Genomic DNA, 18,169 nt, shown 5'->3' on the forward strand with positions numbered 1-18,169 from the left:
AGATTTTTTTAGATTTGGGGATGATTTTGTGAAAGACTTGTGGATGATTTTGTGGATGGGCCTGTAAATCGTGGATGATTTGTTGTGTATGATTTTGTAGATAATTTGTACATGATTAGAGAGCATACCTGCATGAAGTCTTTGTTTCAAATAGTGTATGGTCCACTTCCATTCTAGTGAAATCCAGTTGGAAGTGGACCAGACACTGTTTGGAATAGAGACTTCATGCTTTCATTTTTGCATGTTTAATGTGATTAAAATAATTTCCTACAGTCTTATACAAGTTTTATATGATAATTAAATCAAAGGAACTTTAAGGCAAGCTTATGTTTTCTATAACTCTATAGTACTATTAATTCTGGTTCTCTGGTGATCATTTTATTTCTTGACATAGTATGTGCATTCTCGGTTAAGATCTAATGCGTGCATTATCTTTCTATTAGTAGAGATTCTGACTGTCGCTCGCTACTGGACAACTGATCTTTTATCGTGGTACCTAAAATTACAAATATCTCAGCTAGATTAAGAACTAGTACTAAATATGCTTTTAGTACCTGTTCTAAAAGTTCAAGTCCCTAGAAACATTTTTAGTTCCGGTTGGTGTTACCAACCAGTCCTAACAATACATCTTTAGTACCGGTTCTAAGAGTCCAAGTCCCTAAAAATATTTTTAGTCCTGGTTGGTGTTACCAACCGGTACTAAAATTGTCTCCAGGGCTATTTTTTTTAGTTCCGGTTAGTGTTACCAACCAGTCCTAAAAATACATCTTTAGTACCGGTTCTAAAAGTCCAAGTCCTTAAAAATATTTTTAGTCCTGGTTAGTGTTACCAACCGGTACTAAAGTTACCTCTAGGGCTATTTCAAAAAGAAAGTATATCTATTCAAGTCAGACGTATGTAGAAGGTGGAATTGATAATGCGTGTGAGGGATGAGGTGAGAGATCTTGAGTTTGAATCCCACATTCCACATATTTTTTTGACTTGGTATGCTTTCAACCGGTACTATAGATATCATGGTTATTATAACTGGGATTAATGGTGATTTCCAACCGGTATAAAAGATGAGTTTTCTACCAGTGTCTTCTCATAAGCAAATGTTTCGTCGTGGTACCCAAAATCACAAATATCTTGACCGGTACTAAAGATGCTTTAGTACCAGTTCTAAAAGTCTAAGTCACTAAAAATATTTTTAGTCCTTGTTGGTGTTACCAATCAGTACTAAAAATACATCTTTATTACCGGTTCTAAAAGTCCAAGTCCCTAGAAACATTTTTTAGTTCCAGTTGGTATTACCAATCGGTACTAAAGACGTCTCCAGGATTAGTTAAAAAAGAAAACATCTCTATTCAAGTCGGATGTTCTCCTGTAGTAGATGGGATGGTAACACGTATGAGGCCTGAGGTGAGAGATCTTGAGGTCGAATCCTATATTCCACATATTTTTTGACTTAGTATATACTTTAAACCGGTATTTAAAGATGCCATGGTTGTTATAACCGGGATTCATAGGGATTTCCAATCGGTGTAAAAGATGACTTCTCTAATAGTGTCTTCTCATAAGCAAATGTTGGGTGTTTTTTGAAACCTCTTATATATATGTGTCTATCACTTCAAGTCTTTTTTTCTTCGTACATTATACATCGGTTTGCCTTATGGTAAAGAACTAGAATTTTCTCAATTCATGATCTTTGGTGAAACTGGAAAATGCTAGGGTTTTTAATCTCTAGTGTTTATGGTGTTGAGACGAAGGGAGTGAGAGCAGTACTGTTGCCTTCGTTTTATTTATAGGGTTTTAAATTTTTACATTTTTTTTCTTAATAAAAAATATAGGTAAACCTTTTATATGCATGCCCTTATCTTTACTGATTAAAAAGTGTAAATACCACAAAATAATCTACGATTAAGAAAACTGCTAAATTAAATTTTAAGATTTGTATTCTGCCCCCGAAAAAAAAAAGATTCGTATTCTGGATAACCATCAGCGAACAATAGGATGACATAGGTTCAGTTCATTGGTAAGCCCCTCGCGCCAGATGTTGAGGATGACCCAAGCATATTGATTAGCTCCACGCCTCCACGTGATAAGCTGTAAAGAAAAATAAATGAGGAAAAATAATTTTAGATAAAGCTATTATATTTTTGCTTTTTGCAACTTAATAGAAAAGGATGAAAAAGCGCATAGATTAATTTAAAATTATGTTTAAAATTTAAAGTTTAGCTATAACTTAATCCATTGAAACACGGTTGTCACTAGACACTATATCAGATGAGAGAATTCGGAAAACTCACCGTCCTCCACCGAAGGGCTAAGTGAGGCCATGAAAGCTGAGGTGGTGTTTGGATTCCGAGACTAAATTTTAGTTCTTGTTACATAAGATGTTTGGACACTAATTAGAAGTATTAAACGTAAACTAATAATAAAACTAATTGCATAAATGAGAGCTAATTCGCGAAACCAATTTTTAAGCCTAATTAATCCATAATTAGTACTACCTCCGTTTTTTAATAGATGACACCGTTGACTTTTTCTCACATGTTTGACCATTCGTCTTATTCAAAAAATTTACGTAATTATAATTTATTTTGTTATGAGTTGTTTTATCACTCATAGTACTTTAAGTGTGATTTATATCATATACATTTGCATAAAATTTTTGAATAAGACGAATGGTCAAACATGTGAGAAAAAGTCAACGGCGTCATCTATTAAAAAATGGAGGGAGTATATATTTAGTATAGCATCACATAGGAAAATCATGGATTAATTAGGCTCAATAGATTCGTCTTGCGAATTAGTCCAGGATTATAAAATGGGTTTTGTCATTAGTCAACGTTTAATACTTCTAATTAGTGTCAAACATCCGATGTGATAAGGACTAAAATTTAGTCCCTTCAACCAAACAAGCCCTGAGAAGGCAAGCATCTACGAGAAAATGGACATTTAGCCACGTTCAAAACAGGGTTTCGCTATAATGCCATCTCGAAAACACGTTTCGCTAAAATGCCAATATGAAGCGCGTGCTAACCGCCACTTTGCCATTTTGGCCCTTTTGTGTATTTTCGAAATCATTTTCGCTTCTTCAGTGGGTAATGAGATGAAAATGCCCTTCTATCCACCATCCTTCCCCTTCCGAAGTCGCCATCGACAAGGGCGGGATGGCCAGCAGCGCCGCCGGATGAGCCCACCGCCGCTACCGACAAGAGAATTTGGGTGCGCGGAGCAACGGAACCACCGGCGGCTGCCCCTGCCCGCCGCCGTCGGACGGCACCGACAAGGCGGAGGCGTGGTCGTCGAGGAGGCCTCGTCGCCTCCGTCACCGGCAAGGATCGCCAGCTGTTGCTGCTGCTGCCTCTCCACCATGTCCCCCTCCGCCTCCGTCACTGGAAGGATCGCCAGCTGCTGCTGCTGCCTCTCCACCACGTCCCCCTTCGCCTCCGTCACCGGTGAACCCTCCGTCGCCGGCGAGGCCCGCCAGCAGCTGCTGCTGCCTCTCCACCGCGTCCCTCTTTGCCTCCGTCGTTGGCGAGGCCATGGGGCCGCCTCGAAACCCTAGCCGCCGTCGTCGACCGCGGCGAAGCGACCTCGTCGGAGACCGTCATCGACCGCGGCGAGGTAGTCGGTGGAGGTGGCGAGGTCGAGGGAGGGGATGATGTCGGAGGACTCGCCGGCCACCTCGCTGTCTAGGAGGAAGACGGTGAGCTGCTCGTGGTGGACATGGAGATTGGCCAGCGAGGACGAGCTCCTCTTCCTCAACGACGGCGACGGAGGACATGAAGGGCAATTTTGTCTCATCACCCGGTGGAGGAGCGAAAATGATTTCGAAGATACACAAAAGGGCCAAAATGGCAAAGTGGTAGTGAGCACGCGCTTCATATTGGCATTTTAGCGAAGGCAAAATTTGCTACAGGACACTCAAAAAACGTGTAATTGGCTAAGAGACACCGCAAAAACGAGACACGACTGATGGACACTACAAAAAAATGTGTAATTGGCTATAGGACACCAAAGACAATATTTTATAATATCCGAGTCAAAAGAGGTGAGAAATTTTTCAAAATGACAAGATTGCCCCTGGCTCCATCTTCCTCCACCTGAAATCACACAAAAAAAAATTAGCAGGGAGCAGCCGCCGGCGATGTTGTCCACGGCAAGGGAGTGGGTAGCGGCGACCGCGCGCTAGGAGCGGCCAACGGCGCGGAGGCGGACGCAGTTGGGGAGGGAACGCGAGGTCGGCGGTGTGGAGCGCGAGCAGGAGGCGGCTGCGCACGAGGCCGGTGACGGCGGCGGCGACGGCGGCGCGGAGCGCGAGCAGGAGGTGGCCGTGCGCGAGGAGGCTGTTGAACGCTGGCTCAGCCGGAGGAGGAGCAGAAGGGCGTCCACGGCGGCGGCAGCGTCGCCGGAGCGCAGGTGGAGGCGGCGCTGAACCGCAAGAACGTGGAGGCGCTCCCGGAGGACGAGACGGTGGAGGGTGGCCTGGAGGACACGTGGGTGCCTGACCACGAGACCGGCGTCTTCGTCCCCGCCGACGAGGCCGACTGTCTCCGGCATCGAAAACCACGACCACTGCGGAGCGGCGGCGGCGGCCGGCGGCTCGCCGTCAGTGCTTGACCAGGCTGTGTTCGTCCGCGAGGAGGACATGGAGGATGTCGAGAGGCCGGCCGTCGACATGGCCGCTGCCAATCACAAGCCCAAATGAGCATCAACTTCTTGCAGCAATAACCAATAAAGCCAAATAATGCCTTCTGAAATCTCATGTACAACTAGAAGTAGAAAATTTCCAGTGGAAATCTTGCATCCTTGGTTCTATGAATCTTGTTATCTACAGTGATCAATCGATCAATCGGATAACCTGTTACTTTGATGAATCTTGTTGTGTTTTTATCGGATGGAATTTGCTGGGATTGCTTTGAATTCGTGCACGACGCCGTCGATCTCGATGAGGCTGCAGCCGGGGACCTTGTCGATTTCGTTCCTCCTCATGGTGTCGAGTTGCTGGAGCCCCTCCTCGACGAGTCCGGCGTGACAGCACGCCGTGAGGACGCCGAGGAGGGTCACCTCGTTCGGCGTCACGCCGGCTCGTTGCATGCCGGCGAATAGAGAAAGGGCGTCCTCGCCGCGGCCGTGCATTGCGAGACCCAGGATCATGGATGTGTAGGTGTACTGGTGAAACCCAGCGACCGGCGGCCGCAGCAAGCCTAGTACCGGCCACCGTTCAACCGCCTCCTCACGCACGGCCACATCCTGCTCGCGCTCCGCGCCACCATCGCCGCCGCAGTCGTGCACCTCGCGCTCCCTCCTCGACCGCGTCCGCCTCCGCGCCGTCGGCTGCTCCTGGTGCACGGTCGCCGCTACCCGCTCCCTTGCCGTGGACAACATCGCCGGCGGCTGCTCCCTGCTAATTTTTTTAGTGTGATTTCAGGTGGAGGAAGATGGAGCCAGGGGTAATCTTGCCATTTCGAAAAATTTCTCACCCGGATATTATAAAATATTGTCTTCGGTGTCCTATAGCCAATTAAACAATTTTTTGTAGTGTCCATCAGCCGTGTCTCTTTTTGCGGTGTCTCTCAGCTAATTACACGTTTTTTGAGTGTCCTATAGCAAATTTTGCCTTTAGCGAAACACGTTTTCAGAATGGCAGAAACCCTGTTTTGAACGTGGCTAAATGTCCATTTTCTCAGCGTCTCCACTGCGCTCCCTGTTATTTTCACTTTATTGATCGGATTATCGAAACAATTTATTTGTTTCACGTTTTAAAGAATATATATACGTTTCCTAAGTTTCTTAATATTATTCAATTCTCTCTGTCAAGATGCAAATTAAGTCATGCTTAAATTAACAAAATAAATTATTATTTTGAAACCGATATATGGTTAAACTTATATAAATCAAGAATGTCATATATTAAAATTTGAAGAGAGTATTTAGTAAGTTTATTTCTTAAAATATTTAATTTATCACTATAATTAAATAAATAATCTATTACTATGTAAAAATAATAAGGCGCGGGGAAACTGGCCGGAGTGCGTAGTGCGGAGAATTTTTTTTAGACTTTTTTATTTTTTAATTTTTTTAATAGAATTGAAAAAGTATTTCCGAAAATGGAACCTTTTAGGTTAAAAGGGTTCAATTTTCGAAAATACTTTTTAATGTTCAATTAATAAAATTAAAATAATAAAAAAGTCTAATAAATAGAAAAAAAATTGAGTGCTAAATGCTGGGCCTGGGCGGACACGAGAGTTGCTTCAAGATCCGTGCATCTACACGTGGCGTAATCTCGTTAGCCCCAGCCCCCAGAAGGAAGGCGAAAGCTAAGAGCCTAAGACCCCTCCCTTCCATTCTTCCCCAAACCCTAGCCGCCACTTCTCCCTCTCCCAATTCCTCCTCCGGCGGCGGCGGCGGCGGCGGCGGCGTTGGGACGCGCGAGCCCATCACCATGGCGGGCGGGAAGATCCAGAAGAAGCGGCACGGCGGAGGAGCAGGCGGCGGCGGCGGCGGGGGCGCGCGGCTGCAGGGAGGGATCCCGTTCGAGAAGTCCAAGGGGCAGCACATCCTGCGGAACCCGGCGCTGGTGGACTCCATCGTCGAGAAGGCCGGCCTCAAGCCCACCGACACCGTCCTCGAGATCGGGCCCGGCACGGGTAACCTCACCAAGCGCCTCCTCCAGGCCGGCGTCAAGGCCGTCGTCGCCGTCGAGCTCGACCCCCGCATGGTTCTCGAGCTCAACCGCCGCTTCCAGGGCGACCCTCTCGCCTCACGCCTCAAGGTAAAATTCTCATGGTCTCCTCTCTTCATTTTATTTTTTCTCTCCAGTTTTGTGTGATTGATGGAACTATTGGATTATGTTAACTTTGCAAGGACTAGTGCTACTTCCTGTTAATAATAATACGGATGCTTAGGCATCTTGAATTTGCTTGTAGTCTGGTTCGGTGACAGCGGATTCAGGGGATTCGGTGGTGGGTTGCACTGTAATTTAGAGTAAATTACAACATTGGGCTACCTACTTTTACCAATGTTGCAACTTGGACCAGGGTGGAAACAATATTTTCACATTGGACTGCTTGTCCTATGCAAATGGTTTCACTTTGGACCATGTCCATCGATCTGTTCCGGTTGATCTGCCCCTCTTCGTTCTTTCTTCTCCATAGAGCCAAAGGCACCAGTCACCGGTGATTCCTTCTACATAGAGCCGAAGGCATGAGTGGTCAGCAAGGTCCAATTTACTCCTCGCTAGCAGGCTCTCTAGATGCAAATCCATGCTAGAGTCGCAGCATTTCTCATAACCACAGCTGTCGTATATATGTCACCTTGCTCTTATTCCCATCCAATTCGTAATGCTGGAGTCATGGATGAGCACCGTTGCTTCCTAGGATAGTACTCTTCCTGTATAAGAATAATGCTTTTTTGTTTCTACATCCTTCCAGTTTCCAGATCCTTTCTCAGGGTGAGAGCAGTGCTCAAACTCGACCTCTGGCCGGTCGACACAGGGGCTGACCAAGCTTGAATACAAATGAGGATCAGGATAGAACTCAAGCAACCTAGAGAGATTTCATGGTGTTGAACAGAAGCATCTTCATCTCAACATGGAAGAAAGGGAGAGGAGAGATGGAGAAAAAAACTAGTCCAATTCGAAACTTTTGTTTAGTTACCTGTCCAAATTGAAAAGATTGAGCCCTAGTCCAAGCTGCAACATGGGTAAAAGTACGTGGCCCAATGCACAATTCACGCGTTAGTATTATTCAGATTGAAAAAGATTGAATTTCTGAGGATGCTGGGGAATTCAGAGTGGTGTAATGTTTGTGCTTAGAGTGTAGATCTATTAGTGAAGTTTCCTCTGCTGAGTTTCTTTACGCATTGTACCTTACAGTATTTGGTTCTTGTTTTTGGTAACGGGTTAGAGTTTTATGATTTGGATTGTTAAAATGCTGCATGGTATTTGCTTCAGTGTGAGAGGATGCCTTTTCAATGATCTGAATTGGTAAGTGCTGGAAGAGTAGGTGTGTCCCATGTGTTGTGGGGCTGCCTGTATTTTGCATGCTTCATTGAAGTTCTGTTTATATGGATACTTTTCAAGATTCTAGGAAATATAATGTGCCAAGACTGAGTATACAGTGGTCTCAAAAAGCAGGCACCCATAGACATTGTTAGCAGCTCCCCCTCATGTACAACTTGGGGCCAAAGTTCCCATAGCCTAGGAAATTTTGACAGAAAAAATGTAGGCTCTTGTGGTGTGTATCTGGTTGAATTGATTGCAGTGGGAATCTTGAAGATCTCTAGATTGGCAAAGAATTTGGTTAAGAATAAACTGAATGTGCTGGCAGTAGGGTTAGTTTTGAGGGTGTAAAAGGGATTTCTTTTCATATTTTTTTTTGGGTGTTGTTTTTTCGTGTGGTTGGGGGAAGGGGATCATAAAAATGTCAGTCATTAGGCGGTGGGATGGGAAATTCACAATCAGCACCACCACTACTTTCTTTTAAAGGAGTAAAGGAATAACATGAATAGAAAACAAAGAAACCTTGGTCAAGCATCTACTGTAGAACTGTACAACTAGACGATGGAACTGTCTACGCTCCAACACTGCAAAGTGGCAGTACTGTTGTTGTGTTTGTACAATACATTTAAAGAACTAAGCAAGTGTTTGGTTCTTTTACTGTTTATATAATGGTATTGTTTGGACAGACCAACAATGGTAGTGCCCTTTTTCAATCTGTATTCTGTCATGGCATTGGGCCAACAGGTCAGCCCAAGGGTAACCCAGGACCGGTCGAGAGAACGCTATCCTCACCTCGTACACAGTACCATAGCTCAGCCGGTTATCAGTTCTAGTCTGTTGGATAGTTGTATAGGATTAAACTGGGTCCTTCCCTCCGTCTATATAAGGATGTACTGTATTGTCATTTAGATTAAGAAATGAAGAAGAATTAATCTAATCCCTCCCAATGTTCTTCTCCACAAAGTCTAAATGCCATCCTTAGCAGCGGATGCCTCCCAGCCATCCTCCCGGCTACATTCCCTGTGTAGACATACCATTTCTTGTTAAGAGGAAAGGTAATAGAACTAAACAAAATACCTAAGAATAATCAGCAAACATTGATACATTTACTCCTTTAAAAGAGAGTAGTGGTGGTGGTGGTTGTGAATCTGCCAACTCACATGTTCTACAGTGCATTTTTATGAATGTCCCTTCTATTCTTCAATATAGAAACGGTCCCTTTCACATGATCTTCTCTTATTTCACTATAGAATAATTCCAATTTCATACCAAAAGGTTCAAGATGACCATATTGCCATGTATATATGTAAGTGTATGAGCTGATTTTGTTAGTAGAGTCTGCAAACACTATCAAATGCTCCTTGTAACTGAAAAAAATGAACGACAAGTTTGATGGAAAAGTAACAACCATTTTGTTTTGGACAATATCAAAATATGCATGTCGCATGATATCTGTAGTTAAGACTTAAGTCATGATCATTTAGCTAGTAATAATCATCAAAGTAGTGATCTTACTTTTTTAGGATGGTTTAGTTTTGGATGTTTTAATAAATAATTATCCATAGTAAGATGATAAAGCTTGAACCTTGGAAATCAAATGTGAGGCTAACATGCACAATGTTTCTGTCGATGCATCTCCTGTCATGGTCCAAATCCATGATGGGTAAACATTGCCGGAGGATAGTTGGGCGGCCACGGCAGCTTGCGACCAAGAAGGCACTTAGGTTGGGGGTGAAGAACATTTAGGGAGGGATTAAATTAATTCTGATTCACTGCCTAACGAAAATAGATAAACTCCCATCCTTTTATAGATTGTACGACTTGATCCCTAAGTAAGACTAAATGTAATCTTTGTCCCTGACTCTAACTGATGCTACAGTAATACGAGGGCACTGTTCACCCCTTTCCCACCAGGTATTTAGTTGCCCATGGGCGTTGGCTTCTTAGCCCGATACTGATGACATCTTTGACCTGTCAGAAACTCAGCCTAATGAAAAATAGATACACTCGCATCCTTGTATAGATTGTATGACTTAATCCCTGAGTAAGACTAAATGTAAAATCTTGTCCCTAACTCTTAACTGATGCTACAGTACTGCGAGGTTTACCCCTTTCCCGCTGCCCATGGGCGTGGGTTTCTTAGCCTGATACTGGTGACATCTTTGACCTGTCAGAAACTCAGCACGTTAGCCTTTGTATCACATACCACTGTTTAATGACTGATGCTATTTTCCAATAAAAAAAATCATGTTATCATCACCACAAATAAAAATTTTCAACAGTGATATGCGTATACGCACTTCATCCAACATGAATGGACAAAGAACAATCACAGAAGGGGTGGGATGGAATTTGCCGAATGCCGTATTACGGTGGGGTCATTTTATTTTACATGATATATGGAGCACAATGCTCTTTCTCTTCCAGTGCAATGGAGTTTGCATGTGCCTTAGTACATTGCGGTATTTATCTTCCAGTGTAAGTAGTTTGTATCATAAATGAGGGAGTGTTGGTGTGATATGAAGACCGGACTTTGTTGACACTTGAGGCTATGGTGGCTATACATTAATGACAGTATTTGATTGCAGCAATGACTATAATCAGTTAGGCTTAACAGTTTTGGAAGGCAAATGTAGCAAGAAAACAAGAGTGGGGCGTATCCAGTCCATTTAACTGTATTTGTCACTACATTTTTGTTTCCCCTATTCTTTGCAATTTCACTGATACAAAAAATAATTTCCTAACAAGATGTCATTTCCTGGCCAATCATTCTGTAGGTTATCCAAGGAGATGTCCTTAAATGTGATCTTCCATACTTTGATATCTGTGTGGCAAACATCCCATATCAAATTTCATCTCCCCTCACATTCAAGCTTCTGTCACACCGCCCAATCTTTAGGTGTGCGGTGATTATGTTTCAACGTGAATTTGCCATGAGACTTGTAGCACAGCCTGGAGATAGTCTCTACTGCCGTCTCTCTGTGAATGTGCAGCTCTTGTCACGTGTGTCACATCTCCTGAAGGTTGGACGGAACAACTTCAGGCCTCCACCCAAGGTTGATTCATCGGTTGTTCGTATCGAGCCCAGAAAGCCCCTACCTCCTGTCAGCTTCAAAGAGTGGGATGGACTTGTGAGGCTTTGTTTCAACCGGAAGAACAAGACATTGGGTGCCATCTTTAAGCAGAAGCGTGTCCTTGAATTGTTAGAGAAGAACTACAAGACAATGCAGTCTCTACAGCTCACCTCAGATGCAGAAAAAGGTGAGGAGAAGATGTCACCAGATGATGTTGCATTGCTATCAAGTATGGTCGATGACATGAACATGGAAAGCGGCTACGAGAATGATGATGATGATGAGATGGAAATGGATGATGCCGATATGGTAGCAGAGAGCCGTGCATGTTTCAAAGAAAAGATTATGGGGATATTACAGCAAGGAGATTTTGCAGAGAAGAGATCATCGAAGCTCAGCCAGGTTGACTTCTTGTACCTCCTGTCGCTCTTCAACAAAGCTGGTATACATTTTTCCTGAAGAAACCCGTAATGGTCTAGCTAGAAAAGAGTAGTTTCTTTCTTTCTTTGTACGTCTTGAAAGGTGTGAAGGCACTGCGTGGCAGTGGAAAATTTTCACCGGAAGAATTTTGTTCTAACTATATATATTTTTTATTTCTAGTATGGAAAGTAATTTAATTCAATGTTGCCTACCTCTATCTCTGTAATGTTTTGTTTAGCTTTTCATGGTTGATTTTGAAATGTTGTGGATGTTAAAACTGAATGATTGTTTGCTTTGGCCACACATTGCAAACCCCAAATCTGCAAACTGTGTAGTATGATTTTCCACGATTTTATTTCTGTTGATCCACAAACAAAGAAATTGCCATTCTTTGCGGTTAGTATTTTTAACTACTGTTATCATTTCTACTGCTTGCTTCCAAGTTGGATGTTTGGCTCTCCTTGAGAACCTTTTGCATTGGAGGCGTCCCAGCTGCAAGTAGTCCCTCTAACTTATTTCTTTTGAAGAAAGACCTCTTTAGCTTATTTCTCTTTAAACTTAGTCTTTTACCCAGCGGGCTCACATATTAGTGACTCAAAGTTAGAAATAAATAAGTTAGAGGACCCTCTCTTCCTTGTAGCAGAGGTTTGTTGCAGACGAGGTTGAATGGAACAGGAGAACAACGGAGACGAAGAGATGCAGCGCACGCACCAGCTACTAGACTCGCTTCCGGTGCTTTACTAGACTTGCTTGTAGCATTGTACATTTTGTGTGTGTTATTTTTATCTAAAAAAAATCTCACTTATATATAGAAGTTTAAGTACCATTTTGAACATGGGAATCTGAAACTGTTTGGAATGAAGGAATTTTCAAGAAATTTACCTGCAGAATTTATATCATTTGTCAGTTAAATTCCTACAAAATTTGGAGGAAATTATTGGTTCGAGCTCGTGAAAAAAAAATGTGACCTTTGCAAGAATCAGCTCAATTCCTATGAGTACAAGAAACTGCCCCGTTCCAAGATGGAATAGGCATACAGATTACTACCGCTTGTACTGTCATCAACCACCTACTGACTACATTAGGGTATATACAATGGTGTCTAATAACGGCTCTCTTCGTTGTTATGCAAGTAAATTTGGTGACGTTTCGTTGTTATGCAAGTAAATTTGGTGACGTGGAAGAAAGAGAGGGAAGGAATGAGAAACATCGTTGCTACGCATGACAACGGCTCAGATTCAACTCTTAGCATTTATTAACGGAAAGTTTGTTGCATGAGGGTATAGAAAAGGAAAGAAGTATAATAAAAAAATATTTAATGTATTAATGTTTTAAAAATCTTATTGTCTCTACTATTATAGGAGGATAGTCTCTAGTGACATTAATTAATATAGAGAGCTCATATTAGACTCTAGCTTTGTACATGCCATTACAATCTAAAAATTAAATCCATTGTTATTTCGGGGTGGCGCCGTGCATGCCCTGTGTCATTTCCGTTAGGTCGTCCCAAGCTGCACACACCTGCTCACATGGGCGAATCAGTTTTCTTTCATATATAGGAAGCACAAAAATTGTAAGGCATATAAATCCGAAGCGGATTTGAAGAGGATAAAGCGGTTTCCAAAATGGCACAGCGCATCGGCTGGAGTCTGTATCGGCCGATACGGAGTCGGATTCAGATTCGGTTAGCCAATACAGACAGGTTTTGAGTTCATGTCGAGGTTGGATTAAGGATTCAATATAGAGTCCGAAGAAGACAATTGTATTTATTAATTAAGATAAGAGTCAATTTTTCCTTTTTATATTTTAGAAATCTATGTTAGAGTCCACAATAGGCTGGTGTGTTTATTTTGTAAAATTTGAGTCATATCCTATATAGACAAGTTTTGTACCATGGGCATAAATATATGATGGGATCTTGTAAGAAAAACCACAACAATTCAATAACTCTCAGCGTATCGCCACCTATTTCGTTTTCAACTTTTTCGATGAGTTCTTGCTTTGAGTTGGGGCATTGGCTTCGATCTTCCGGCGAGAGGTATGGCTTGTCATAGAGGTTTGCATCGGCGATTTAATATGTTGTTTTATACGTCTTAATCTAACGTTTGCCATTGCTAGTTATCATATATCTTAGTTAATTTAATTTGATGACTCGATTTACTCCTATCGGCTAGGCCTTTTCTAGGGTTTTGCCGGTATTGACTAAATCATTTTGTCAGTTTAGATTAGCCAAGGTATCCACCACCCTGAAAATCAGTCAAAAGTTTTATTGTTTAGACTTTATGTTTCTTTCCATACTGAGTGTTGCATTAATTGAGTTTGATCCTCTAAGTCGTGTTTAAAGTTATTAAAACTAACCTGCTTCTTGATTGCCAATAGTGATATAATTGGGGTTTCAACCGATCTTACATGATATAACTATTTTGCTTTGTTTAATATCTTTAATCCTGCTTTTCATGTTATATCCGCCCCTTATATAAGTATATCACCTTATTTAAATATATCAATGTTGTATTTAATCTTGGCCAAATCATCATATTTGGGGATCGGTGCTTGTATGGTATATTTACTTAGATCAATATTCTTGCATAAGGTTGTATCGGAGCAATAGCCGATATGTTAGCTTTCTTAACCTAAATATTGTATCATTGGTTATGATATAAACACATGTAATCTTTAATTCATCTGATCTAAGTTATGAGCAATCCATACTGTCTTGATTAGGTTCGACCTATACTGTTTGTTTATATTTTAGAGCAAGATTGAATTATGGATTACATGATTGATTGCATCTACAACCGATGTAACATGTTTTAGGCTTGCTTACTTTATTTATCCTATACACAACCAATTCGACCAGATTGCATCGGCTAGGTCATTGCGATATGTTATTGGCCCTCCAGCCGATCGGTTATCATATTCTAACGTGATTTTATTGTTTATTCTTGTTGGTTGCAGGATCAAACCAACTGTCACGCCCTGAACCCAAGAGCAAGATTTGGACCTGCACTAGAACTAAGCAGAACTCCCAGGCCGCCGTGTTTTCTCATCAACAACTTGAGACGACGACAATAGTCAGTAATGGATAAATCGCTTTGATAGAAGTTGTAGAACTCGACATTGAGGTTGAGGGCGCCAGTTTCGCGGTTGCTGATGAACTGATGTTCGAGGCTACGCCATATGAGTCGAGCCGTGGTTGTGTGCATCATGACGAACTCCAGCAAGTCGGTGGAGATCGTGCTGTACAACTAGGAGAGGACAACACAATCCATGCGCATTCAGCCAGAGCGATCCGGCCAGTAGATGTTGGTGAGGACATGGTCGGCGAGGGCGTACTTGCTGAGGGTGACGAGGAGAAGCCTGCGCCAATTGGTGTAGTTCCCAGAGTTGATGTCCAGGTTGATGGGCACAACGGCCTTGATGTTCAGGACACGGCTGTTGGTGGCTATACCAATTTTATGTCACCAATATCTGCAGAAATATGAAAATATAAAACATCCACAACATAGTGGTAGGGTTTAATTCTAACAATTTTCACGAGTGTTGGTGTATATTTGTATGCAGGTGGCAAACTACCAAAGTTGATATGAAATACACATAAAAGAGGAGAATTTCACCTATTGAGTCTTTGTTGATGTGAAAAACACACACTGGCCTGGAAGATCTGCTTAACTTCAGTGCAGGTCCAAAATCTTGCTTTTAGGTTTATGAGCATGCCAGTTAATTTGATCCTGCAATCAACAAGAAAGAAAGACAAAAGAAACTGTGGTTAAATCCATAAATGATAGCCAATCGGCCAGCCGCCGATGAGACGTATATTTAAACCAAGTGATTGGGTGTAACGTCCCACCTCTCACAGGCCGAGCCTGCTTACATCTGGCAGCTTTCATAGGTCATAGACTGCCCTTACGGACCAACACAAGTCTTTTCTGCACACTTTGTCCTCACTCGTGAGGACTCCTCCAGGCCAAGCACGCTTAACCTCGGAGTTCTTTAGAGATTGGCTTCTGGAAAAGAAGTTGCAACTTGTTGATATGAGTATTCTATTAATCCTATTAAGCCCTAGTCCGGGATGTCACATTGGAATAGATCGGTCGCCATGCCGAGACAATATAAATCACTTAGATTGAATATACATTAACATAAAGATTATAAACACTTATAGCATAGCCGATCAGATAGATCTAGCATGTATCGGCTAGTACTCCGATACCACTCTATGTTAAGATATTAAAACAGATAGAATATATCAAACAGAAGCCTAATATACTTTGTTGCGATAAGATCTTAATATAAAGGGCAGACTTAGCATATCAATTAAGCATATAAAACATAAAGCTAAATTAGGTAAGATCGGCTGAGACGCCGATACTATCTCTCTCGATGATCATAAAACAAGCCAGATATCACAATTATAAATATTACTTAATAGATCGAACCTAACCGATGCAGCATTAAGCATAAAGATAAGTATGAGATCTAGGCAGGATGATGAAAACCTACAAGAGATGGTAGATACACGATGCAATCTAGATTAATAACAAAATATAACTCTACCGATTGCTTCCTAACAATAAGAACCAGCCGATAACAAGTTATATATAGTATAACTAACAGAAATTGCAACATGTATATTATAACTTGACGAATTACGTAAACAGGGTGAAAGTATCATAAAGATGGAAGCATTAACCCCGAGAACGCAAGCCGCCATAACAAGTTTTACCTCTAGTTGAAGATCGAATCGATGCAGCTCAACCCGAAAGCAAGAACTCGTCGAAATAAACGAAAGTAAAAGGGTGGCGATGTGTTGAGATTGTATTGAACGATTGTTAATTGATTACATGGGTTCGGGTCATATTTATACCCGAGATACAAAATATGTCCTTGCCGGACACGACACTTATCTCTAACAAACTCTAAGATACCATAAGTCTTTGCGGCAGACTTTTGCCCAAACATATCTATAAGGAAATTACATGAAATATCCTAATTAATAGATACAGTTGCCTTATCCGAGAGCTTTATCTCCATCGTGGAAATCCTCATGAAGCACTTTGAACGATTCTGGAAACAACTTTGAAACCATCTTCATCGGAATCGGCTGCATCACCTCCATCGGCTGTATCGGCTGTCTTTTGTCCGATCCATCTCAGCTGATGCATACTCCAGCCGATGCCTTCGCAGGCGATGCATACTCTGTTCTTTGAATCGATCTTTTTATCGAATCCGCCTCGATCCCAATGTCGAACCTGGTTCACATCTTACCAAATTTGGTCGTCAACAGTCTTAGGCCCACAAACTCATCGAAATACCAGAAAATGGGCCCAACCATCATGCCACTGGGCTGAGGATCCATTAAATGAGGTCCAAATGGAAGGACTGGGCCAGGGAGGCCTGCCTGGGGAGGCCTACCGGGGGTTGACCGACCTCGGCCTGGCTCCGCTGGCCTAGGCCCAAGCCAATGATGGTTGTAACCGACGTTCCAATGGCGGTTGTACTAGAATTAATGGCCTCAACCGTCATTCTCAAGCTATAAAAGGACCTCTCATCCTTCATTCCAACACACACTAAGTTGAGCTAAATTACAATATGCTCTATTGTATCTTTTACCCTATACTTAGAATAGGGAGAGAGTGAAGGAGGATATCCATGATCGATAAAATAGTCACGCACTACTAGAAAAAGCATTTTTCCCGATGTGGGGTCTTTTTTTCGCAGGCGGACATGACCCTTGGAGTTAAATGACCGCCTACAAAAATATAAATCGGGGTGAAGTTCGCTCGGACCACTTAAGCGGCGATTTTCGTAGGCGGACCACCTAAGCGGCGCCTGCGAAAATCTATTTTCGCAGGCGCACCTTATGTGGTCCGCCTGCAAAAATCGTACCTACCCAAAAAAATAAAAAAACTTTAATACTTATCTACTCCTCCAACCCCTCCCCACCACTCATTTCCCCGCACTTATCTTCTCAACTCACTCTCTCTCTCCCTCCACTGGCTTCTCAGCTCCCCCTCCCCTCCCCTCCCTCCCTCCACCGGCGATAGCGGCGGCGGCGGCGACCCGGTGCGGCGGCGGCGGCGCGCGGACGCGGCGGCGACCCGGTGCGGCGGCGGCGGCTCCCCGGCATCCCCTCCCAGATCCGGCCGGAGGGAGGCCGGGGGAGGTCGGCGGCGTGGCGGTGACGTGGTTCCCCGGCCTCCCCTCCCAGATCCGGCTGGAGGGAGGCCGGGGGAGGGCAGCAGCGGCGGCGGCAACATGGACGGCTCCCCTCCGACGACGGCTCCCCGGTCTCCCCTCCCAGATCCGGTCGGAGGGTGGACAGGGGAGGGCGTCGGCGGCGGCAACGACGTGGGCAGCTCCCCTCCCCTCCACTCCCCTCCCAGATCCGGCCGGAGGGAGGCCGCGAGAGGGCGGCGGCGGCAAGGCGATTTTTTTTGTTTTTTTATTGGATTTTCGCAGGCGGCCCATTGCCCCGCTTGCAAAAATGGATAATTTTTACAGTCGTTGGTTTGCTGGCGGTCCTCTCCCCCGCTTACAAAATTGCTTTTGGCTACCTGCAAAAATACTTTTGTCCTTGAAAACATATTAATCGCGACTGATGACTGATGAGAGGCCTTGACGTCTTTGTATTTTCCCCCTGGCCCGTGGGGTTTGAGGTTAATTAAATGCACATGAAGACAGG

The 18,169-nt window shown here is 43.3% G+C and overlaps 1 protein-coding gene across 1 annotated transcript; it reads left to right on the forward strand.

Annotated features, from left to right (window-relative positions):
• The first annotated feature begins 6,331 nt into the window (after positions 1-6,331).
• Positions 6,332-11,686, forward strand: LOC127752759 (ribosomal RNA small subunit methyltransferase). Its single transcript, XM_052278169.1, has 2 exons — positions 6,332-6,763; positions 10,768-11,686. Exons 1-2 carry the CDS (start codon positions 6,434-6,436, stop codon positions 11,521-11,523), a joined length of 1,086 nt encoding a protein of 361 aa, XP_052134129.1. The 5' UTR covers positions 6,332-6,433; the 3' UTR covers positions 11,524-11,686.
• Positions 11,687-18,169: the final 6,483 nt, after the last annotated feature.

The sequence above is a fragment of the Oryza glaberrima genome, chromosome 10, assembly GCF_000147395.1.
Source record: "Oryza glaberrima chromosome 10, OglaRS2, whole genome shotgun sequence".
Lineage (NCBI taxonomy): Eukaryota > Viridiplantae > Streptophyta > Magnoliopsida > Poales > Poaceae > Oryza > Oryza glaberrima.